The following is a 24,454-nucleotide window of genomic DNA, read 5'->3' as shown; positions in this document are numbered from 1 at the left end:
CATACTAGCTCTATCCATCACCTCCGGTTGGTCTGACTGCGCGAGCTCCATGTTCTCCTCCGGTACTAGCTGGGCTGACTTGGCCTCTACTAAAAAAGATGACGAAACAGTGACAACTGCGTCACAATCAATGACCTCCAACCGAACTTGCGGCTCAGGCTCCGGCGGTGGCAACTGTGCCCTCTGTGAGACTGCGACGATGACATCTGCTGGTACAACTGGAATCACCTCCGCTATAGCCGTCGGCAATATCTCGGTGATTGTCCGTGGGACAACATCTATCGTTGTTTGTGGGACCATCTCCGTCATTGTTCGTGGGACATCTGCCTCCGTTGGAGGAGTCATAAGGACCGGGGCATGGCGCTGACCAAACGGCGGAATGACTGTCAGAAAGGTAGTCAAGTGCACCGAAGTTGACAGCTGAGGAGGGGTAAAGAATGTGGGCCCACTACCCACTGCCTCACCGTCAACTTCCGCCAATGTGCTCACCTCTTCTTTCACGGACTCAGCCCCGTCACTCATCGAAGTGCCCTCCCGTCCGCTGTCTGTCTCTCCAGAAGCAGCTAGTCCGTGGAGTACTTTCTTGTGACTTGCTGCTGATCCTCCTGTATCCAAGTGTTGCCAATAGAATATGGGAGGCTCTCTGTCTGCCAACTTGCCCCTTGGAGGAGCCTCAAAATCATCTAATGGAATCTGGCTAGCTGCAGCCTCTAGAAACAGCCCGATAGCATGGTGCGGCATAAAAAATGTTCGGTGCTGAAGCGTCATGAATTCCTCCATCCTGTTGGCAAGCACTGAGGCCCAATCATATACCACTCCTTGCACGATACCATTCATAAACACAATCTGTAGCAATGCTATATCTGAAGCTCGAGTGGCGCCTGTCAACCTGCTCTTGATGACGTCCATGATACACCGCCAGTGACCCTCCCGAATAAAGTCCCTGTGAAGCCCTCTGCACTTTGTCCCCTGAACTGCTGCCTCCCTCTGGATGGGTGTAAGATCCCGTCGCACTAGATCTATCCAATGCTCCTTCCATTCCCGTGAGAGTTTATGGTTCTTGATTTCCACTTTCCTCCCATCGGGGCCAAGGATGCCGAAAACCCTAGTGAAATCCCTAGGTTTAAAGGACACCGTCATCTGCTGCTGCTTGTACAGGAATGTACTTGTTTTGCTCCGGGCGCTATATGTCTTTATCATGGTGCGTAATATTGATTCGAACAACCGGATGGGAAAGATGGGAAGCTGGATGGCCCAATGCACCTGTGCCCGCATCAAAATCTGTTTAATCTAGTCTGCCTCAGGGGTCTCCTGCCACCACTTTCGGCATTCGCTCCCACTAAGACTCAAACTGGACGGTGAGATAAGTGAGTTCCTCCTTGGTCTTCTATTTCTTGCTACTGGAATCAGAGGGGCCTGCAACTCGAATCCCCAATGCCAAAACTCTTGAATTCTTTTCCATATTAGCTGCCAACTGACTCTTCCACGGCTTTCGCTTGCCCGCTGACTCCATGCAAAAATGGCTTATTTCTCCTTATATAGGTTTCCTCTGTCTGTTACAAATGCAATCTCACCCCTCGGAGGAGGTAAAAGAACGTGTTGTAGCCAATCCGACGACACCAGCACTCCTATAAGGCAGCCAGTAACTTCCGAAAAAATCTCAATCCCTCAAAGAAAAACAAAACCCAACCAATCTTTCACTGAGACTTCTCCATCGGTAATCATGACAATACCCGCCAGAAATATCAACCCGAATTGAACCAATTAGATCTTTTTCTTTGCAATTTCTCCTCCTTGATGAAATTAGTGTGCTTCTCGAAACTTTTGGCGGAAAAACACGCTTTTTGTTTGGAAGAAATCCTAATCCGTCCGCAGGGGAGTTTTTCTCGCCTATTGGTCTTCCTCTGGATCGAACACGGAAATTGCAAAGCACACAAATTGATCTTGTTCTCCTATGCGGAATTGCTTGAATGTGTTCCCGGAAAACGTGAATATACCTCCTATGCGAAACAAGAATCATGAAGTTTGAACACAACACTTTCAGATTTCCAAATCTAACACAGTGGAGCACCGTCATTAAGAACTTTTTTTTTTCCTCAAGGACCTGTCACAACCACCTACATTTTCACCAATTCGTTTCCAGTCACCACCTTTTGATGGCCATCTGCCAGAAAAATGAGAACAGCCTTCCCCCCGTATGCCGACGCCAGTAGAAACATCTTTATCATAGTCCAAATCTTTTTTCAATGTTGCACCTAATGTTGTTATCTTGGAAACATTAAACTCATTTTCAGACCCTCTACCAAGCTCTGCGTCTCTCCAGCGGTTGCAGTATTTATCATAGCCATCTTTGAGACCTGGAGACCCTTCAGATTCTGCATTGTGTTCCAAGCTATAATTCACATGTCGGGCTGCATGGCACAAAGCTTCTGAAACAATCTCATTCTCTCTGCCAGGGATGAGAGAAAATCCTTACAACCTTCGTTTTATTCCTCCGCGGACAAGGGGATTTAAAGCTCGTGGACAGACTTCCCGCGGGGTCCAAATTTTCACTTTTTTTTTTTTGTTTAATTTTTTTTTTTTTCAACTTTTAAAAAATTATTATTATTATTTTTATTATTATTATTATTTTTTAAAATTTAAATAACAGAGGTACCTCTAGTTGGCGTCGTCACGTCACAGTCGTTTAATGACGACGACGGAGGATTCATGTGAGCACTGGGCAACGACGACATCCTTCTTGCGCGGTATATTTTTAGTTTGGATCCGTTAACCGCCTGAGCCATCTCCTGTCCGTCCAAGGTCACCAGTTTGATTGCTCCATTGTCGCCAACCTCCCGGATCTGGTATGGTCCAACCCACCGCACCCTAAATTTTTTCGGCTTGATTTCATTGCGGCCATCATACTTCAATACTAACTGTCCCGGCTGGAATTTGCTACGTTTCAGATGCTTATCATGCCAGACCTTGCGTCTGTTCTGTGCCACTTCAGTTGCCCACTGTGCCAACAGCTGTTTCTCCAGCTTATTTAAATTATTTAACCGCTCTTTTAAGCTTCCGTTGTCATCAAACTTGTTTTCCAATGCTATTCAGAGACTCGGGATCATGAATTCCGCTGGGACTATTGCTTCCTATCCAAACATTAACTGGAATGGTGTATGCCCTGCCGTCACCTTGTATGCCGTGCGGTAAGCCCACAGGGCGGCGGGTAAGTTTTCCTTCTAATCAACACCTTCAACCGCACAAGATTTGTAGATGATGGATATTAGGATTTTATTGGTGGCCTCCGCCTGTCCGTTTTCTCTTGGATAGTACGGACTCGACAGTGAATGATAAATCTTAAACTGAGTGGTGAGCAGGCGAATAACATGATTAACAAAATGACTTCCCCTATCACTTGTTAATTGTAACGGGATTCCATACCTAGTAATGATCTGTTCATAGATAAATTTTGCAGTGCTGACGGCCGAGTTATCTGGTAACACACGTGCCTCCACCCACTTGGTCAGGTACTCCGTTGCAACAATGATGTATCGACACTGTCGAGTCTTGCTCACCCTTAGTGGTCCAATGAAATCTAATCCCCATCTCTCAAAAAGTTCCTGTGCATGTGAGGGGTGAAGTGGCATGAAATCTCTCTTCAGCGGCTTCCTGGCCCGTTGGCAAGTGTCACATCTGACAACCCATTCCTGCGCGTCATTGTACACCGTCGGCCACCAGAGACCCGTGAGCAATATCTTCCGTGCAGTGGTGTCGGGCCCCATGTGTCCTCCCGCGGGACCCTCACGTGCTTTTAACACCTGCTGTATCTCTTCTTCCAACACACACCGCCGAAGAATATGATCTGGCCCCATTTTGTAGAGCAATCCATTGATCAATTGAAACGTGCGACTCTTGATTATCAACTTGCGCCTATCATTTGGTGACATCCCAATGGGAAATTGTCCTGTTGACAGGTACTCACCAATACTCCTGTACCATTCCAACAGTACCCCAATCTGAAATAGCTACGCGTCAGGGAAGTCATCATTCACACCCTCCGTTGGTTCCCCTGTTTTGATCCGCGACAGGTGGTTGGCACTGACATGTTTCTTCCCTGGTCGGACAATGATTTTGAAGGTAAATTCCTGCAACAGGAGTAGCCATCTACTGATCCTCCCTTGGATGATAGGTTTATTAATCATGTACAACAGGGCCTGGTGATCAACATAGAACACGAACGGTGTAGCAAGCAAATAATGACGGAATTTTTGCACAGCATAGACCATTCCCAATGCTTCTCTTTCAGTCGTGCTGTAATTCTGCTCGGCCTTTGATAATAATCGGCTGGCAAAGTATATTGGGTGATCCAGTCCGTGATTACCAGTCTGTGCCAGGGTCACACCAATCGCATAGTTGGAGGCATCCACATGAACATGAAACTCTTTATTCCAATCCGGATATGCCAGGATGGGTGCTGTAGCCAGTCGTACCTTTAGCCCTTCAAATGCCTCGTCCTGCTCTTTATCCCATCTAAAGGATTCTTCCTTGCAGGTTAACTTCTCTAACGGTTGGGACACCTCGGCAAAATTTTTAATAAATCTCCTGTAATAACCTATATGCTCGAGAAAAGATTTTACCTCCGTCACATTAGTAGATGGCTGCATTTCAAGAATGACTCTCACCTTGTCGGGATCCGTCTTTAATCCTTCCTTACAGACAATGTGTCCAAGCAGTCTTCCGTGCGAAACCATGAATCTGCACTTCTTGGGATTCAATGCTAGCCGGGCTCTGCGACATCTCTCCGTACATTCACCAAGTGCTGCCAGGGGTCCGTCCTTCGTGCTAAATATTGACCAATCATCCAAGAAGGCTTTGAAGTTTCCCACGGACATCCTGTCGAAGATATGCAGTATAATCCGCTGGAATGTGGCCGGCGCGTTACACAACCCAAATGGCATCCGATTGTACGTGTAGACCCCATCTTTGACGACAAACATTGTCTTCAACTTATCCTCCTCCGCTATAGAAATTTGATTGTATCCAGAGAACCCGTCCATAAAGGAGTAAATTTCATGTCCCGCGAACTCCTCCAGAATGCTGTCTGTGAATGGAATCGGAAAAGGATCCTTGATCGTCATTGCATTCAGGCATCTGAAATCAACGCATATCCGGATCTGAGTAGTATCCTTCTTCAATGAAATAACTATCGATGACACCCATTCGCTGGTTTGTACCTTGAAGATAATGCCAGCTTCCAGCATCCGGTTGATTTCCTCCGTAACCCATGCCGCATAGTTCTTGTTCATCCTGTAGGGTCGCTTTCGTACAAGTTCAGCTCCCTCCACTAGCGGGATGCGGTGCACACACAATTCCGACGGTACTCCCTTGAGGTCCTTGTATGTCCATGCAAACACATCTTTGTAGTCCATAAATATCTTGAATGCCGCGGCCTTGAGTACTGGATCCAAATTATCTCCGACTAGTATGTTCTTCGGCTCTGCCTTGTCCCCCAAATTCATCGTTTGCAGCGTAGCTTCATTATACTTAATTGTCTCCCCTTCTCTGAATGCATGGGCGGGTGTAACATCCAACGACGCCTCCCCCTCCTTTACTTCACTAAACTTCGTCGGATATTCATTCTCAATAGACAGAACATTGCAGTTGTGAAATAATTCATAGTCCTCCATTTGCTAGTGGTAGAGACTGTTGACAGAATCCAAGTCGTCATCCGTTGATCCCCCGTCCGATCGGAGGACGCCTTCCTGATCCGGTTCCATCCGTTGTCTACCTTCATCCTCCTCTCCCTTAGAATCTGACGATAGGGCCTCTTCTCCTACCATTTGGGTATGCAGATCAATGACGAATCGGCGACCTTTACTTTCCTGTGATAAGGTGTTCTTCTTCCAGTCGTGTCGAGCTCTTGCTTCGATAAGCCACCCGTGGCCCAAGATGGCATCATAGCCTTTCCTCTTCAACAGAATCACCACGAAATCTATCAAGAACGGCTGAGTGCCAATGGTTACCGACTGTGCCATGAGAATACCCAGTGGTTTAATGCCATGTTGATCAGCGGTTAGCAGCTGAAATTTTGGAGGCCACAATGTTGGCTGTCCAAGTTTCCTCTAGGTTTCTTCTGGCAATACATTTACGCCGGACCCTCCATCAACTATGGTGTCTGTGAGAACATGTCCAAGTATCCCCATCTCGACAACTGCAGGGTGTCGTCCGGATGTCAGCGCCAGCAACATCTGATCTTCTCCAACAGCAATTTCCTTTTCCTTCCCTCGACTTGGTGACTTTTCCTTCCCTTGAGTTGATTCTCCCGCAATATTTGAAAGAGTAGATCGAAGTTGAGGCATGGTGAGAAGCAAATCATTTACCTTTACTCGTACCTCCGTTTGCAAAATTTGTCGTACTATGTTTTGTTCTGCGGAATTCCTCGCTGTAAGTGCCGGTGGTGTTGCTGCTTGGGATACTTTTCCAACCTCTGCCCATGCTTCCGCAAATTTCCTCTTTTCTTTTGCGGGGTCCGGGTATTCTTTTGCTTGTTGCCGCGTAATTGCCAGGACTTCTTCCTCATCCGCTTCGACAGTGATCAAGTTCACTCCGGATTTTGGACACTTTTGAGTCGTCGTGATCGCTGGGTCCGCACCATCGGCACAATAGTTGAGGTGTATTTGCTGTTGGGCACTCCCGCGCAAAATGCCCCAAGTTACATGCACGGCATTGAATAATCGGCCATCCATTTGCATCATACTGGATCCGGCTTCTGCTCGTATTGGTAATGTTATTGTTGTTATTGTTCTGTCCACGCCGATTATTCTTGTATCCTCCGGATGTAGCACCGGCGGTATTCGTGTTTCTGCTACTACCCGACGGGGAAGCTTCCTGTGTGAGAAGCACCTGCGGAGATCCTCTTGTTTTCATGTTAAAGGGGCAGTCTTTTGTTGGATGGCCCATGATCTGGCAAATGTCACAAAATTGGTTCTTTGGACATGATCCTTTAGTATGATCGTCGGTCTTACACTCCGTGCACCACAGTTCACTGCCTTTTGGCTCCTTTTGCATGTTTTTAAACTCCATCATGCGCACCATATCCTTTTGTATGGCACAAACCTTCTTGCTGCTACCTTCGCCGTCGCTGCTATCATCTCCGGCAGGCTCGTCGTCATCAGAATTAGAGGAGCTAGTTTTCTTCTTTGTTTTCTGCTTACTTTCAAGGTCCAGTGCTCTGTTATACGCGTCCACATATGACGACGGTGGCACAATTTTCATTTTCCTCCGCAATTTCGATCGTAGGCTGTCCACAAACCATCTTTTCTGCAATCCGTCCGCCGGCTTGCTTTCCATTTTGTTTATTAAGTCTTTTAATCTCCTGGCGTAGACGCGGACAGTTTCGTGCTTCCCCTGTTTGGTATTGAAAATCTCTGCTACGATTTCATTATCATCCCTCAAGAGTTTAAATTCTGCCAGGAACTCCTTTTTAATGTTATCCAAGCTATTTAGCTTTTGTGGATCCGTATTCGAAAACCAATCAATCGCCACACCCCGTAGGGTTGCCGAAAATTGCCTGACCCATTCGTTGGCATTTGTGATTCCATTTGCCCGCCAGATCGTCTCACACGTCTTACAATGTTGGATGGGGTCGGTTGTACCATCGCCCTCAAACTTCGGCAGCTTTTCTTTGGGTCCCGCCATCACAACACTAGAGGTCACACCGGAGGTCTGCACTTCCACACCGGCGGTCGGCACTCCCACACCTGTGGTCGGCACTCCCACACCAAGAGTTTGAACTCCCACACCGGCGGTCTGCATTCCCACACTGGCAGTCTGAACTCCCACACCAGCAGTCTGCACTCCCACATCGGAGGTGTCGACAGCTGCGAACCTTGGTGAAGAAGAAGGATCTTTTGAAGTTGTTTCCTGCGGAAGTCTATCCCGGAGGGAGAGGTCACTCCATGCCGTGCTCCCTCGGCACTACAAGCCGTGCGAGTTGATGCTCTTCCGTTTGAATTTTCCTCCCTCCGCGAACACAAATTCAAGAACTCCTCCAGTGCTTCTTCCACTAATTCCACCCGCTGCCGAGTCTTCTCCAACAATTCTTCGGCGCTCCGGTTTCCGTCGGCAATCTTCTAAATTCTTCGTCGGCATTTGGCTTGCTGTGCCAGAATTAAATTCTCTTGCGCAGTACGGGTTGCATCTTTTTCCTTGACCTTATTCCGATCTTTGTTAAGCTGATTTGGCATTAATCTTCATTCCTCCCACCTTCCAGATTCATAAGGCAACGATGCCAAATGTTTACCGTACAGGTAAAATAAGTGAATGCATACAGACAATGAACATGAACAGCAGAATTTCTTAGATTATTCGCATATGCCAGACTCATAAGATTAATGATAGAAGATGATGCTTTACAATGATCCTAGATGGGATATAAATACTACCGCCGAACCTTCCCGAAGGAGTCCGTCGGCCACAACATTACATCTGCTACAAACTATTTACCCGTCGGCTACAAAATACAAAACACCGACGATAGTCAATCCGTCGGCTATAGAAACACCGCCGGAAACCAGTCGGCTGACAAAAATAACTTTGTTTATAAAAATACACAAAACCTGGACTTATTATGAATTTCCCCACTTATTTTGATCAAAATCTGGACTTATAATGAATTCCCACACTTTTGTGGTCAAAATCTGTAAGTATAAATAATTTCCCCACTTATTTTGATCAGAATCTAGACATATGATGAAATTCCCCACTTTAATTGACACTTTCGTAAAAATCTTCTAAGTGTCGGGAGTTTATCCAGACATGCATCGTTTTTCCCCACCTGGAATGCAAAGATAAAAGATGAAAATGAAAAGCCCAGACATAAGACGAATTTCCCTTTGATGTACTTCAATTTTCAAGGGTGAAGTTGAAACTATCCAGACCCAAGTCATTTTTCCCTTGGGAGGAATTTGGAAGGTGAAAGTTTTTCGAAGTGCAGAAATTATCCACACATGGGTCATTTTTCCTTTGAGGAGTTATGGAAATTGACTTTTATTTTTAAGTGTGGAATTCACCTATCCACACATGGCTATTTTTCCCTTGAGAGTGACTAAGAATATTGAATTTTTTTAAAATTATGGAAGAGAATTTTCTGGACATGGGTTGGATTTGCCCTTTAGTAGCAAACAAGATGAAAATTTTTCAAGCATGAAAATGGATATAATCCTCACATGGATCAATTTACCTACTTGGGATAAGTGGAAATAATGTGTGGATGTGACCCTTGTGATTTATGGATGGCAAGTTTGGAAAGATAATTGGGATTTCCAATTTTCGAGAGATCCATACATGGATCGACTTTCCCCTTGTTAAAAATAAAATAACTTGAAGATGGGAAATTAATTAAATGAAAGAGGAAGCTTCTAGAAGGTGAGAGTTTCTTAATCCCACGTTTCTTGTGAGAGGTATATGTGAGGGCAAATTACCTTTAGAAAGACAATTGGAACTGCAATAGAAGTGCAAGCAGGGGCTGGCAGCTAAGTTGAAACACAAGGTGAAGCAAGAAAGAGCTAAAGTTTGATCCAGCAAAGGGAAAGCTGGAAATTGATCCAAGAGGAAGAAAGAGGTATCATTTACAGCCATAAAGTCTGATATGAATAAAGGAAAAATCTGAAGCATAGAGGGTTTGATTTTTTCGTAGAAAATCCCAAATTACTTCCATGTCTTCAAGCACTAGTTGGATTTATTGGAGACCTTAATTAAGGAAAAACCCCAAATTCTAAAGAGCATAAGAGGCTGAAAATATAGTTTGCAGGATATAATCTGAGGAATTGTAGCAGCAGAGAGGTTTTTTATTTATTTAGAAAACCATATAAAACCATTAAAGCTTTAAACACACCAAGGTTTGTTTGCAGATTGATTCTCAGGGAAAAATAAACATTTTGCAACCAATTTGTGGCATTAAAGAGCTAAGACCTTTTGCAGCATCTTGGGACTCATCTTGAGCCATGGGAAGTCTTGAGAATTTCATACTTGGAGGATCAAATCCGTAGTTTTCCTGGGATTGGGCAATTTCTTTGGAAAATCATAGAAAATAAATTGAAGACTAAAGCAGCCTAAACTTGTTTGCTGAAAATCATAGAAAATAAATTGAAGACTAAAGCAGCCTAAACTTGTTTGCTGAGTCTTCCTTGGTCAGATACCAACCATTTGCAACCAATCTCAGTTATTGGGAGGATAAGACATTTGGGCATTGTTCAAAGCCCATTTTGAAGCCATCACGAGTCTCATACAGCATAATGTCTTAAACAGGGGTAATATGGGGAAATTTTCCATAATTCACTAACATGCCCAATCTTCAAGGGGGCTGTTGCTGATTCTTTGGGAGGTATTTTTTTGTAAGGACCAACAAGATTAAGGATTAAATTCATCCGGGGAGGGTAATTTTCAGACACGTCCTCAGTAAGTCTGAGTCAGTCTTTATGGAGAACAATGAATTTTGACCATGGTAAGTTTATGTATTAACTGGTAACTCACTTATAAATCCATGGGTTATGATTTGTTCTTAGACTTTCTATGAGCTGTCCATAGAAAAATCCTAAGTCTTTAGGGTCTGATTCTTGTAATAACCCCACCTGTTTATAGCTTCAACAATTCCAATTTTTAAAAGCAAATTTCAGGAGTTCGACATTTTGTCAAACACTTGGTGCACATCTCTGTTTAACTGTACCTGATGTTTGAAATGAATTTGCTTATTAAGTTTTGGTATATATGATTTTATAAGATCAATTACATTCAAGGGTGAACGTTGAAACTAATGCTAACTAGTCAATAGATTTAATTACACCAATACCTCAAGATGCTGTTACAATCATCAATCATGGACTCTGATTTTTCTTACAAAATGTAAATCTGGAAATTAGATTCAATAATAATGAACCTGGATTATAGTTGGAAATGCCAATGTGTTTGCCTCGAGCTTCCTCCCAATTGACCAGTTATCAAAATTGCTGCCAGTGTGTATGTGCTTTAACGCTGAAGCCTTGGCAAGGCAATATGCTGACCCCAATGCCAGAACTCAAGTCCTTGACACAAGCTGCCAGTCTCCCTAGTTAATTTCGCAAGCTCCAATATATCTTGCAGTCCCAAATTTGCAGACGCCTTCCTCCAATTACTCAAGTGGGTCTTCTGTTTGTGTTTGCAGGTGATTTGAAATAAAACACAGGCCTGAATCTTGAATCACAGTCACTATAGAAATAGCACCCAGCCTCAAAAGATGACGTCTGAACCTTGTGAAAGGTTGCAGGTGTGATTAAAGTCCACAAGCTGCCTCAAATGGCATAATGGCAGTCTCTAGAACTCAGTTCGAACCCACAATTCGCAGCTATGAAGTTGATGTAATAAATGCAACAATTTCTCCAAAAAAACATCTCCTTAGACACAGCAAATACAGTAGGAGAAACCGCCAATAAACTTCTAGAATACACAACTCCACTTTCCACTATACTTCAGCAATGGAGAACACCTAGAACAATCCCTTTTACTTCAGCAAGGGCGCAAAACCACAGAATCAAAAACTGTCACAAAGACAACAAAGCAAAGAGATAAACAAATAATCGGATGCCTTTCCCATCAAATGACCTCATTTTTATAATCTCCAAAATGATACAAGTTTCCCAAATGAACTTCACTTAAGAAGCTTCCCCCACACTATTGGTTCCCAAAACTGCAGATTGGAGTCCTACGAGTCTTGCCTGCTCGATGCTTGGATATCCAACTGGTTAAGGCCAACTTGATGGGATTAATCGATGCGATCCAAATCCCTTGCGCTTTTGGCTCTGCAAAACCAAGGCAGGTGTACCTGATCCTGGACAGAACACCTAGATCCAAGATGTTTATAGAAAATTGATTAGAACACGATGTTTACCATATGGGGTATATAGTTTAATGCATACAGACAATAAACAAGAACAGTAGTACTCCTTTTATTATTCGCATATATGTCGAAGAGATTACATAGTGCTTTCAATGATGATTACAACAATTATCCAAAGTTGTACATATACCATCCCAAAGAACCTTCCCAAAGGAGCCCGTCGGCTACATAACAAGAACCTTCTCGAAAGGGGCCCGTCGGCTACATAACAATTATTGACGGCATCAATCCGTCGGCTACACAATATCTACTAACGATGTCAAACTGTCAGCTACACAATATCTACCGAGAACATCATCCCCCCCAAAAAGAAAAGTCATCTCCGGACGACAATTACAAAATATCCGAGACAGATTAGCAAAACGGAATACATAAATTGACTAACTATAACAAGATAGATATGTTTCCATCACACCACTTACACATTTGTTCCGTGTCTGCATCAAACTGGTCTCCAAAATACGTTGCATCTACAGCCTTTGCTAACACAATATTGTTTCCTTAGTTGACCTTGATAGCCACCTGTGCCGCTTTCTCTGCTTCCAACTCCTGGGTACATTGAGCCAAGTGTCGCTGAACTGCCTTCAACTGGATGATCAGCTCCTCCCAAGCTCTCTATGCATCCACCAAGACAACTTCATGTCCAACACCTACTCCAAGTATCTCAACCCCTCTTGAAAGGCTTGCTCTAGTGCTCCCTCTACCTTTGGTACATAGCAGCTCCAGGTCTCATCAACTGGTCACACTTCTCATGACTAATAACTACACCGACTAGGGGTCTAGGGGTCTAGGGGGCATCGCCCCCAGTGGGGTCCTGGGGTAGAGCCCCAGGTGCGTTCCCTGTCGCAATATAGGGCAGGATCGAGGGGCAGCGCCCCCACCGCCAAGACCAAATTAGCACTCTCAAAGCCACACAAAACTCCATGGAACACACCATTTTTGTGATTTTCTTCCGATTCCACACTCTTTCTGGCAATTGCTTATGTTTTACTACTTGTATATGTCTTTCCCTCCCCTTTGGCATAATGCGTTATTCATTTTGAACATTTTTTATTTGTCGTCTTTTTTTTTTCAGCTGTAGATTCATCCTCTTCTTACAGACTCCATTTATTCTTTTTCTTAGTTATGTTAGTTATCCCTCGACACACAAAAATTCTTCTCCTTCCCTGGCATTCGTACGACCCTCCTCCAAGACTTCATGAATGGCTTCTGGCTTTTGCTATCCTCCTGTATTTGTCTAGTAGCCTGGGTTAAAACACTGGATGCCATACGGTCTTTAGCTCATTCAAGTAATTAGCCGTACGGTGATTACATCCCATGCCCTACCTTCGTTCACCGTACGATGTCACCACTAGCTCAGGTTTGACCCTCCCGACCGCTCGCAGGTTGAAAATCTTCTAAGCTTCCAATGTGAACCCTTTCACAACAATTACGCAAGTTAAAGAATCGAATCACAGCAAGAACGTGCACTGAACAAAAGAGGAACAAGCGCAACCATTTTGATTACTTGGCAGCCTATATGAAGCTGTACAGAGGAATTAAAAGGATGTCGTATGGTGCCAATTGCTGATTATGTTTCGCCGTATGGTCATGAAGTTGACTTTAACAGGCCGTACGGTGATTGCATACACTTTAATTGTCGTACGGTGAAAGCATTTCAAACACTGTACGGGCATTGAAAACACTGTACGGTGGGGCACATAAATCACTATACGGTGGTCATCAATTGGTTGCTGTACGGTGGCCGTACGATGACAACTTTATTTTTTTTCACTGAATTTTATTGCTCCTTGATATTCATTGACGACAGAATAGGTCGCGCATGATATATTTTCAACTTGGAACCGTTCACCGTTTCTAAAATTTCTTGCCCGTCCAATGTCCATAATATTATTGCTTCGTTATCACCTACTTCCCGGATTTGGTATGGCCCGACCCATTTGATTTTACACTTGCCCGGTTTGATTTCATTCCGTCTGTCATACTTCAACACCAGCTGCCCCGGTTGGAACTTGTTCAGTTTCAGGTGTCTATCATGCCATGCTTTGTGCCTGTTTTGTGTTACCTCCGTAGCCCATTGTGCCTGCAATTGTTGCTCATCAAGTTTATTTAAGTTACACGATCTCTCCCTTAGGTTTTCCATATCGCCCAATTTGTTCTCGAAACTTGGTACCATGAATTCCGTCGGCCACCACTCCTTGCCGTCAATAGCTGTATTTTTGATTTTAGAACCTTCACTCCGTACTGCTGAAGCTTTTAATAAATCCTTCCTTTTTGTTTCTTGTGTAGACCGTATGACGTGTTTTCCTTGCTGCCAACACCTTTCTACTATATCCGCGGTTCGACGTATCATTTTCTTTTTGTGCGGTCTGTTTATTGTGTACCGTACAGTGGATTTTTTTCTTTTTCTAAGTTTTTACCGTATGTTCTTCCCTTTAGCTTTTGTTGTAACTGCCTTTCCTTCTTCCGATTCTCTGTATTCCTTCGGACATTCATTTCCCTTTTCTTTCTCACCTTTGTCAACCCTTAACATATTATAGCTCGGAAAGAGCTCGTAATCCTCCATCTGCCAGTGGAAAAGGTTGTTCACCAAATCCAAATCATTGTTTGTCGATCTACCTTCCAATCGTAGGACTCCTTCCTCATTGGGTTTCAATCATTGCTTTCTTTCATCCTCTTGTTCGGAATCAGATGATACGGCTTCTTCGCCCACCATTTGTGTGTGTAAATCAATAATGAATCGTCGTCCCCTGCTTTCCATTGATAGTGTATTCTTCTTCCAGTCATGCTTAACCCTTGCTTATAAAAGCCATCCTGGGCCCAAAATGGCGTCATATTCTCTCCTCTTCAGCGGGATGACGACGAAATCGAATAGGAACGACTGTGTTCCAATAGTCACTGGTTGTGCCATCAAGATTCCCAACGGTTTGATCTCGTGCTGGTTTGCTGTGAGCTACTAGAATGTAGGTGGCCACAACGTCGGTTGTCCCAACTTCTTTCAGGTATCTTTTGGTAGGATGTTTACCCCTGAACCTTCGTCTACAATTGTGTTTGAAAGGACCGTTCCTAATATATCCATTTCTACGACTGTCGGATGCCGTCTGGATGTGAGCGCTAGCAATATTGGGTCTACTGTACTTGCTCCACTTTCCTTCTCCCTTCCATCTGTTGTACTTGCTCCACTTTCCATCCCCCTTCCGTGTTCTCTTGGTAATTTAGCAGTTGGAGCGATGTTTGTGAGTGCTGATTGAAGTTGAGGCATTGTGAGGATCAAAGCATTTAACTTGACTGGTATTTCAGTTTGTAACATCTGCTGTATGATGTTTTGTTCTGTGCAGTTTCTTGTTGAGGTGCCAATAGTGTCCTTCAATTGTGATTTCTCTGCTTGCGTTGCTTTCTCAATTTCCGCCCTTGCTTCTTCCAATCTCTTCTTTTCTTCCGTCAGGTCGAGGTACAGTTTTGCTTGTTTTCGTGTGATTGCCAAAACCTCCTCTTCGTTCGTCCTGATGGTGATCAAATTCACTCCTGATTTTGGGCACTTGGCATCTTCATGATCTCTAAGACCACACCATCTGCATAACAACTTTGGTGTGTTTGCTGATGTATAATTTCGTGCAAAGTGGCCCCACAAATTTCATGCTCAGCATTGAACCATCGGGTGGCCGTTTGCATCCTACTGAATTTGGCTGCGACTCATTATTATTGTTGGTATTGTTGTTTTGCCCTCTTTTATTATTTTTGTACCCACTTGAAGTGGCACCATCACTGTTGGTGTTTTCGTCCCTCCTGACACAAAAGTCTCGTGTCACAAGCACTTGTTGATGTCCTTTTGTTTTCATATTGAAGGGGCATTCTTTTGTGGAATGTCCCATAATTTGACAGATATTGCAAAACTGGTTTTTTGGACAAGATCCCTTTGTGTGACCTTCTGTCTTACATTCCGTGCACCATAGCTCGTTCCCTTTCATCTCTTTCTGCATATTTTTAAATTCCTTAATCATTCTAATCATATCCTTGTGGAGAGCTCGAACCTTCTTGCTACCCTTTTCTTCATGACTGCTATCTTCTTCCGAAGATGTGTCATCTAAGTCGGATGAGCTACTTCTCTTCTTTTTTGTTTTTTGTTCACTTTCTAAGTCCATTGCCTGATTGTATGCTTCGATGTATGATGATGGCGGCACAATTTTCATTTTCTTCCTCAACTTCGAGCGTAGTCCTTTAATGAACCATCTCTTCTTCAGCCCATCTATCGGCTTACTTTCCATTTTGTTTATTAATTCTTTTAGCTTTCTGGCATATACACGGACGGTTTCATTTTTCCCTTGCTTTGTGGTGTATATTTTTGCTACGATCTCATTATTGTCTTGCAACAATTGAAATTCAGTGATAAACTCCTTTTTAACTCCCGCCCATGTGGTTAATTTTTGGGGATCGACGTTGGTAAACCAGTCAACTGCTACACCCTTTAGGGTTGTTGAAAATTGTCGAACCTATTCATCTGTGTTGGTTACGCCATTCACCGTCCAAATTGTTTCGCATGTCTTACAGTGTTTGATTGGATGGCCGTTCCATCACCATCAAACTTTGGCAATTTTTTTTTTGGTTCAGCCATTACTATTCGAGTTGGAGGTACTTGTTGTGTACCCACGCTGTTCTGCACACCCGCGCTGTTCTGCACACCCGCGCTGTTTTGAACACCCGTGCTGTTCTACACACCCGTGTTGTTCTATATACCCATGCTGTTCTGCACATCCGCGTTGTTCTGCACACTCGTGCTGTTTTGGACAGTCGTCTTATTTCCAACAGCCGCATTACTTGGCGAAAAAGGGTCTTCGTTAAGCAAAGTTAGTTCTGGAAGTGTATCGCGAACGAAGAGTTCACTCCATGCTCGTGTTCCCTTGGCACTCCGAGCCGTGCAAGTTAATTCCCTTCCGTCTGGATTCTCTTCCCTCAGCGTATACAGGTTAAGAAATTCCTCCCTTGTTTCTTCCACCGAATCCAACTGCTGTCCAGTCTCTTCCAACAATTCCTTCGTGCTTCGGTGTCCGTCGGCAATCTGCTGAAACCTCCGTCTGCGTTCGGCCTGTTGTACCAAAATTAAATTCCCTTGTGTGCTGCGTATTTCATCTTTTTCCTTTAGTTTAATCTTATTTTTGTTAAGCTGATTTGGCATTAGTCTTCATTCCTCTGCCTTCGTTCCAGGTCCATGGGGTAATGGCGCCAAATTTTTACTATATGGGGTAAATAGTTTAATGCATATAGACGATAGAGAAGAACAACAATACTCCTTTTATTATTCGCATATATGCCGAAGAGATTACATAGTGCTTCCAATGATGATTACAACAATGATCCAAAGTTGTACATATACCATCCCGAAGAACCTTCCTAAAGGTGCTTGTCAGCTACATAATAAGAACCTTCCTGAAACACTGAAACACTTAATTGTTGGATATGTATAGTCATTATCTTAGTGATCTTGAAACACTCAATAGAATCTCTTGTCTTAGATACATGCCACTTCTTTGTTAATATATATGTAGAGAGTAACCATCATGAACATGTTAAAAAATACTTCAACCATTTCCAGATTTTATAAGTCAGGTGAAATCTCTTCTCAACTCTGATTAATATGTCTTTTATCTGCTCAATCAATCTTCATAATTTTGCCTCAAAATCCTTGATGAATCTGTTTATCATATCATCATTATTGTGCTCAAATCTTCTGTGTAAGGCTGCTCTCATTTTCCATATAAGTCTTCTCAAAATCTGTAATCAAACTGGTGAAATGAATGCTTTAAAAGTATTTGTACATCTCATCGCCTTTGGTCCAGTATCCTCCATTCTGTCTAGTATCAAACACATGGTGTTATGTGTGATAATATACATCTCTATCCAAACACTGAAATAATCAGACTCTTACCTCATTTCCTTTTCAGAACATTGGTTGGTTCCTATTTCTTTGTTTGACACAATCAAAACATATATTCCATCATATTTGTCTGTGAGTGGGTGACTTAATCATATCATTGATGCTGCTGTATCTAGCATTCTTCATATACAGCTGATGATATCATTGTGGTAAAAACTTCCAAGGCAACGTCTCCCTTAGAATAATCAAAACATGCAGGACAGATTAGCCAATATCATTAGGTGATTTTTAAAATAGCAATTCATCTTCTTCTACATAATAAGTTATCCATCAACACAACTTCTTATGCATCCATTTACATTATATTTTGATGAAGAGAATAGGTATTCTAGACTGTTATTTCTATCATTATGAACATGTTCTCGATCTGATCCTTATTATAAATGTAATGGACTGTAATGATCAATATGGCTTCAACAGTGATACAATTATTGTTTCTGACGTGGTCATAAAATTCTATAACATTAATCTGATGCCTTTTAGCAACTATATCCTTTTGACTTCAGTATTTGACCAAGGAGCTCTCCATCTTTTCATAACTCCACCATCATGTAAACATAATCATCATCATCTTCAAATGCGTTGCTGAAATGGACTGCATTCACATGCTCATTCTCGGCTTACAATATTTTGACTTCTCTCTTAAGTCTCTAACATTAGTAGGGAACAAGAATATATATCCGCATACTTTTAATCATGGACACTAATACTCATAAAATATGCTCAAATGGATGTTCAAATTTTGAATTTTTGGGCTCCATCACACACAACATTAAAATATAATAAAGTGCCATTATAATATAATTTATTAATTGCTTTTGGCTCCAAAAATGACCTTTCCACCATAACATAATATTCTGACACACAAAAGGCCACTGTATGTTGTGCCCACAATTTAAAACTTTTTGTCTCGGTTACAAGAGCTATGATACTGGGCTGAACAACATTAAACACCAAAAAAAAATAGCAACCTCAGCACATTTAGATGAATAATAATAATTCACCCATCTTGCGAAAACAACTAAAGAAGCATCAAAATTGAAATGTTGCAACACCATAGTGATCTTGATGATGAAAGACAATGAATAAACTCGATGGGGTGATTTACTTTAAATAGACACTCCCTCCAAGATTCATGGAGTCCAAATTAGAAGCCCGAAATAAAAACTAAAAGCATTCCTCAACTCTTCTGACTCAATTGAGCTCATCGAAACCAACGGATTGGCTTACTATAAATAGTAAGTCCCTTAAACGGAGCCAAAACACACCATAGGCTGTTGGAAAGCCTATAACCTCACAACCAAGACCCTCAAATCCCACTGTCACCTCACGAGGGTCGTGATGGTGAACTGACCTAGCCAACTACAGGAACTTGCTAAAAATGGGGACATTACAGTCCTCCCTTCCTAAGATTGCTTGTCCCCAAGTAATCTTGGAGCAAAATGAACATCATAGTCCACCTGGATCCCATGGGTAGAACTGCGCACTATCCCTGTTGTGTCCAAGCAACTCTTGTAGCACCACTACCCAAATAATTGATATCAATGATCTAATTATCTGAAAATTGATAGTAGGCCTTGAAGGCGGTAACAACTCATTTGAACTCAGCCCAGCTGAAATACCAACTTTTTCCGCACTTGGGTCCCCACCAAACCGTTAGTCACACCCAACTGCACTGTTGAGATGACAATGACCATATGAACCTGAATCACTATCACCAACTCCGACCTCTGATAAACTATCCTGGGTGTGAGGGTATTGCAAGTGGTCTAACTTGTAGTAGCCAATCACATCTGCAAAATATTGTGCTAAGCCATCCCATAATGGATGGTATGAAATTGGAGCCAACCCACACCATCGGGAAACCAAATCCTCTACCAGTGGATCAAAAGAGAAGTGATGAGCACTCCTCATAGTGTAATGTTGATAAAAACTTCCCATCTTTGTCAAGGGCTCATTAACATCAAATCGGGAATTAGAAGATGACTCCAATCTTTGACTCTGAACTACCGATCGGGAAGGATCCTGGGCAACCCTCTCAACAAACCCAACCTCAAAATCCCTATGGGGAAGCGTAGTAGACAGAGTCTCTACAATATTTCCCAGCAACCTATGAATAGCTTGAGAGCCTCAGATGAGAGTACCCTCAGACGTTGTATGAATCCTCCTGCACATCCGAACTCTCCAATAGATACTCCATGAAGGACTCTATGTAATAGAAATTATATGTGGAAGTATCAACCTGCTCCCCCACGACCCACAGTTGATCCCTTTGAAAATGTGGCACTTTCAATTGTCCAATACTATTAGCTGTATGAGACGAAGAAATAGATTCACTTCTAGTAGAAGGAAACAAATCAACATGAGAGATCAACTCCACTGATACTCTTACCTCATCCATACCTAATGCACCCATATCTTGGATGAATATGTATGCCACATCATCACGTCCCTTACCTCCAACCATGGAAACAAAATCACCACCAACCACAATATGTAACTAAATAGGGTCTGGGGTTGGTGTCGACTGTACCCACTCTAACTTCACGGTAACCTCATCCTACTTGGTGTCGACTGTAGCCACTCTAACTCCATGGTAACCTCATCCTACTATGACTCTGAAGAGCCAACTAAGTACACTGAAGAGAAACCGTAGTCACCTCAAGCTCGTAGGTGAGCTCAACCACCTCCTTTTCTTTCCCTAACAATGTCTCATAACAGGTGCTACCCCACTCCAGAAGGTAATCCCTGTTAGCAACTAACTGAGAGTAACTATGCTTCAAGATCCTGATAGCCTCTCGAAGCATATGAACCTCTGCTAGGGAAAGACTACTATCATTGTGCTCATCTGACATAGGAGCACCCCATCCAGATGTAGCTAGCATTTGATAGATAGCATCATAATGCCCAAGAGTTGAAGAAATGACACTATCACTCACCTTCAGTTGACAAGTCACATGATGCCTCTGTAACCCCTGACTCCTATGCTAGCTCTTTGTCTCACTAACTGCACTGTGATAGGAAACTAAATCAGAACTGCCCACCACAAAATCGCTCATATGTGTGCTATTGTCCTCACACAACTTTGCATCCAAGATACAACTACTATGTACCTCAACCAACTCCTCATCTGAAAAATGGGAGCCCTTGCAATATCAATCTCCTCGCATGTCTCAGCTTCCACCTCAATAGAAAGATCCTGTAAACATTGATCCTAGGACCCATTGAAAACCTCCTCGGAATCATCACCCAATATCTGACAAGGGGTATTATACCCAGTGCAACTTATAGCATTATCAAATGTGTCATCAGATGTGTCATACTATCTGCATCCACATCTCCTAATAAAGCCTCAATTGCTGACACCTGACATTGCACACATGACTCGACGTTAAGCTATGAATCAATAATGCCAGAGCATGAACCCACATCTACGGACTCCTCTGTAACACCTAGATCACCAACATCATAGTTGGGTGACTCCATACGCGGCTCGGTCCCACTTAAGGAAGCAATTGCCTACTCCACTGGAGCAACACTACATTAGCTGACATATAAGTCTCTAATAACAACTCCCTCCTTGGGAGAGTTTGAACAGTCAGTGACAACTACAACATCAACTACCTCTGAACTAACTATAGCAACTACTCTGGGAGCCTCAACCTATTGAAGCTCAGTGGTACTATCCACCGAGGGCACTGACACATCCACATGTCCCTGTGAAATAAGTCCATCATCAACACTGCGGATAGGACTAGTAGGTGCCGTACTAAATATAGCTACATTTGCATCATGGACACCTGTCAGGGAAAACTCAAGCTTTCTTCCTTGCAACCTCAATGTCGGCCTTCTAAACGCGGAAACCATATACCTTGCTGCCCTCTCAATCGTCTCTGGATCCGACAAGCTCTCCGCCAACCTCTGTTGATGAAGCTTAAGTTTCTCCATACTCTCCCACAAGGCATTTATTTTCGTGCTAACGTCATCATTACTCCATCGACTTCTAGCACTACCAATCCTCTTATGTTTGTCCATGCCTAGAAAAAGATGCAGTGTTGGTCACTGCAAATGCAACAAAAAATGTGAAAATAAAATAACTTTCCCACCCCATAGGATGGCAGGAAACCGCTCTAATAACCCCATCATGTGAAAATAAAATAACTTTCCCACCCCATAGGATGGCAGGAAACCGCTCTAATAACCCCATCTGGTTATAGCTTCAACAATTCCAAATTTTAAAAGAAAATTTCAGAAGTTTGACATTTCGTCAAACACTTGGTGCACATCTTTGTTTAACTGTATCTGATGTTTGAAATGATTTTTCTTATTAAGTTTTGGTATATATGATTTTATAAGATCAATTACATTCAAGGGTGAATATTGAAACTAATGCTAACTAGTCAATAGATTGAATTATACCAATACCTCAAGATGCTATTACAATCATCAATCATGGACAGATTTTTCTTTCAAAATGTAAATCTGGAAACTACATTCAATAATAATGAACCTGGATTATAGTTGGAAATGCCAATGTGGTTGCCGTGAGCCTCCTCCCAATTGACCAATTATCGAAATTGCCACCAGTGTGTATGTGCTTTAATGCTGAAGCCTTGGCAAGGCAATACGCTGACCCCAATGCCAAAACGCAAGTCCTTGACACAAGCTGCCAGTCTCCCTAGTTAATTTCGCAAGCTCCAATATATCTTGCAGTCCCAAATTTGTAGACACCTTCCTCCAATTACTCACGTGGGTCTATTGTTTGTATTTGCAGGTGTTTTGAATAAAACGCAGGCCTGAATCTTGAATCGCAGTCACTATAGAAGTAGCACCCAGCCTCCAAAGATGACGTCTGAACAATGTGAAAGGTTGCAGGTGTGATTAAAGTCCACAAGCTGCCTCAAATGGCATAATGGCAGTCTCTAGAACTCAGTTCGAACCCACAATTTGCAGCTATGAAGTTGATGTAATAAATGCAACGATTCCTCCAATAACAGATCTCCTTAGATGCAACAAATACAATAGGAGAAACCACCAACAAATTTCTAAAATACACAACTCCAATCTCCACTATACTTCAACAATGGAGAACATGTTAGAATGAACCCTTGTACTTCAGCAAGGGCGCAAAACCATAGACTCAGAAATTGTCACAATGACAACAAAGCAAAGAGATAAACAAATAATCAGATGCCTTTCCCATCAAATGGCCTTATATTTATAATCTCCAAAATGGCACAAGTTTCCCAGATGAACTTCACTTAAGAAGCTTCCTCCACACAACAATAAAATATAATAAAGTGCCGTTATAATATAATTTATTAATTGCTTTTGGCTCCAAAAATGATATTTTTCACCATAACATAATATTCTGACACACAAGGCCATTGTTTTTTGTGTTTATGATTTAAAACTTTTCATCTCGGTTCCAACGAGCTATGATACTGAGCTGACCAACATTAAACACCGAAAAAAATAGCAACCTCAACACATTTAGATGAATAATAATAATAACTCACCCGTCTTGCAAAAACAATTGAAGAAGCATAAGAATTGAAATCTTACAACACCACAATGATCTTGATGATGAAAGACAATGAATGAACTTGACAGGGTGACTTACTATAAATAGACGCTCCATCTAAGATTCTTGGAGCCCAAACCAAAAGCCTAAAATAAAAATTGAGAGCATCCCTCAACTCTTCTAACTCAACTGAGCTCATCGGAACCGATAGATTGACTTGCTATAAATAGTAAGTCCCTCAAACAGAGCCAAAACACACCATAGGTTGCTAGAAAGCCTATAATCTCACTACTAAGACCCTCAAATCCCACTGTCAGCTCACGAGGGTCACGATGGTGAATTGACCTAGCCAATTGTAGGAACTTGCTAAAAATGGGGACATTACAATTTTATCATTCTAATTGCTAAGTATCGATCAAATTTTGTCTTAGGATTTTAATCAAAATGCTTATTTTATTAACAACTTTAATTGGATTGAACTACTAAGTTTGGGTACAAAAATCATGGACTAATTCAAGGTTTTAAAGGTCTAATTTTTTTTATATTGTTTAAGTCCCTTAAGATTATTACTAACTTCGAGCTTTGTACCAGGAATCATGTTTGGATCAAAGGCAAGGATTGGTGCAAGGAAGTGAACAAAAGATGGAGGAAGACAAGTTAATATTCAAGGCCAAAGATAGCAAGTTTAAGTTCAACTGGAAGTTGAAAAATCAAAATTTCATTTTCGTTGCACATTGTGAAGCCAAATCTTTAGAAGTGCAAGCTGTTGATGTCCATTGAATGAATAACAAAAGTCCCCCTAGTGATTACTAGAAAAATCATACTATTTCACTGAGTGAGTGTTCAAAGTTGAAGGGAACCTTGATGTCATTTCATTATCTTACATTGCAAGCTTAGCATGAGAGATAACCTTATTCAGAAGAGGATTGAATATTTGGTGTTTCACCTTGAAACATTTAGTGTTTGATTTTGTATGTTGTAGTGGAACAAAACTCCTATCATCAAGTCCCCTACCTGTAGTAAAAGTTTTAAAACCCGAAAGCAGGTTAAAGCACATCCCTAATATACATGTAATCGATATTTT

The 24,454-nt window shown here is 42.3% G+C and overlaps 1 protein-coding gene across 9 annotated transcripts in view; it reads left to right on the top strand.

The window, feature by feature from the left end:
- SDG40 (SET domain group 40) overlaps nt 1-24,454 on the top strand; it is a 192,413-nt gene that overhangs the window by 88,986 nt on the left and 78,973 nt on the right. The window contains exon 6 of one of the 9 annotated variants that reach the window (XM_089798264.1): nt 23,962-24,026. The exons of the other annotated variants lie outside the window; for them this stretch is intronic. Coding sequence (XP_089654390.1) covers nt 23,962-24,026 — 65 coding nt within the window. The remainder of the gene's footprint in view (nt 1-23,961; nt 24,027-24,454) is intronic. 9 annotated transcript variants of the gene reach the window in all.

This window comes from Cupressus sempervirens, chromosome 8 (genome assembly GCF_028749045.1).
Source record: "Cupressus sempervirens isolate cs-2001-9-10 chromosome 8, ASM2874904v1, whole genome shotgun sequence".
Classification (NCBI taxonomy): domain Eukaryota; kingdom Viridiplantae; phylum Streptophyta; class Pinopsida; order Cupressales; family Cupressaceae; genus Cupressus; species Cupressus sempervirens.
The sequence above is the reverse complement of the archived record's forward strand: the minus strand, read 5'-3'. Positions and strand labels throughout refer to the sequence as shown.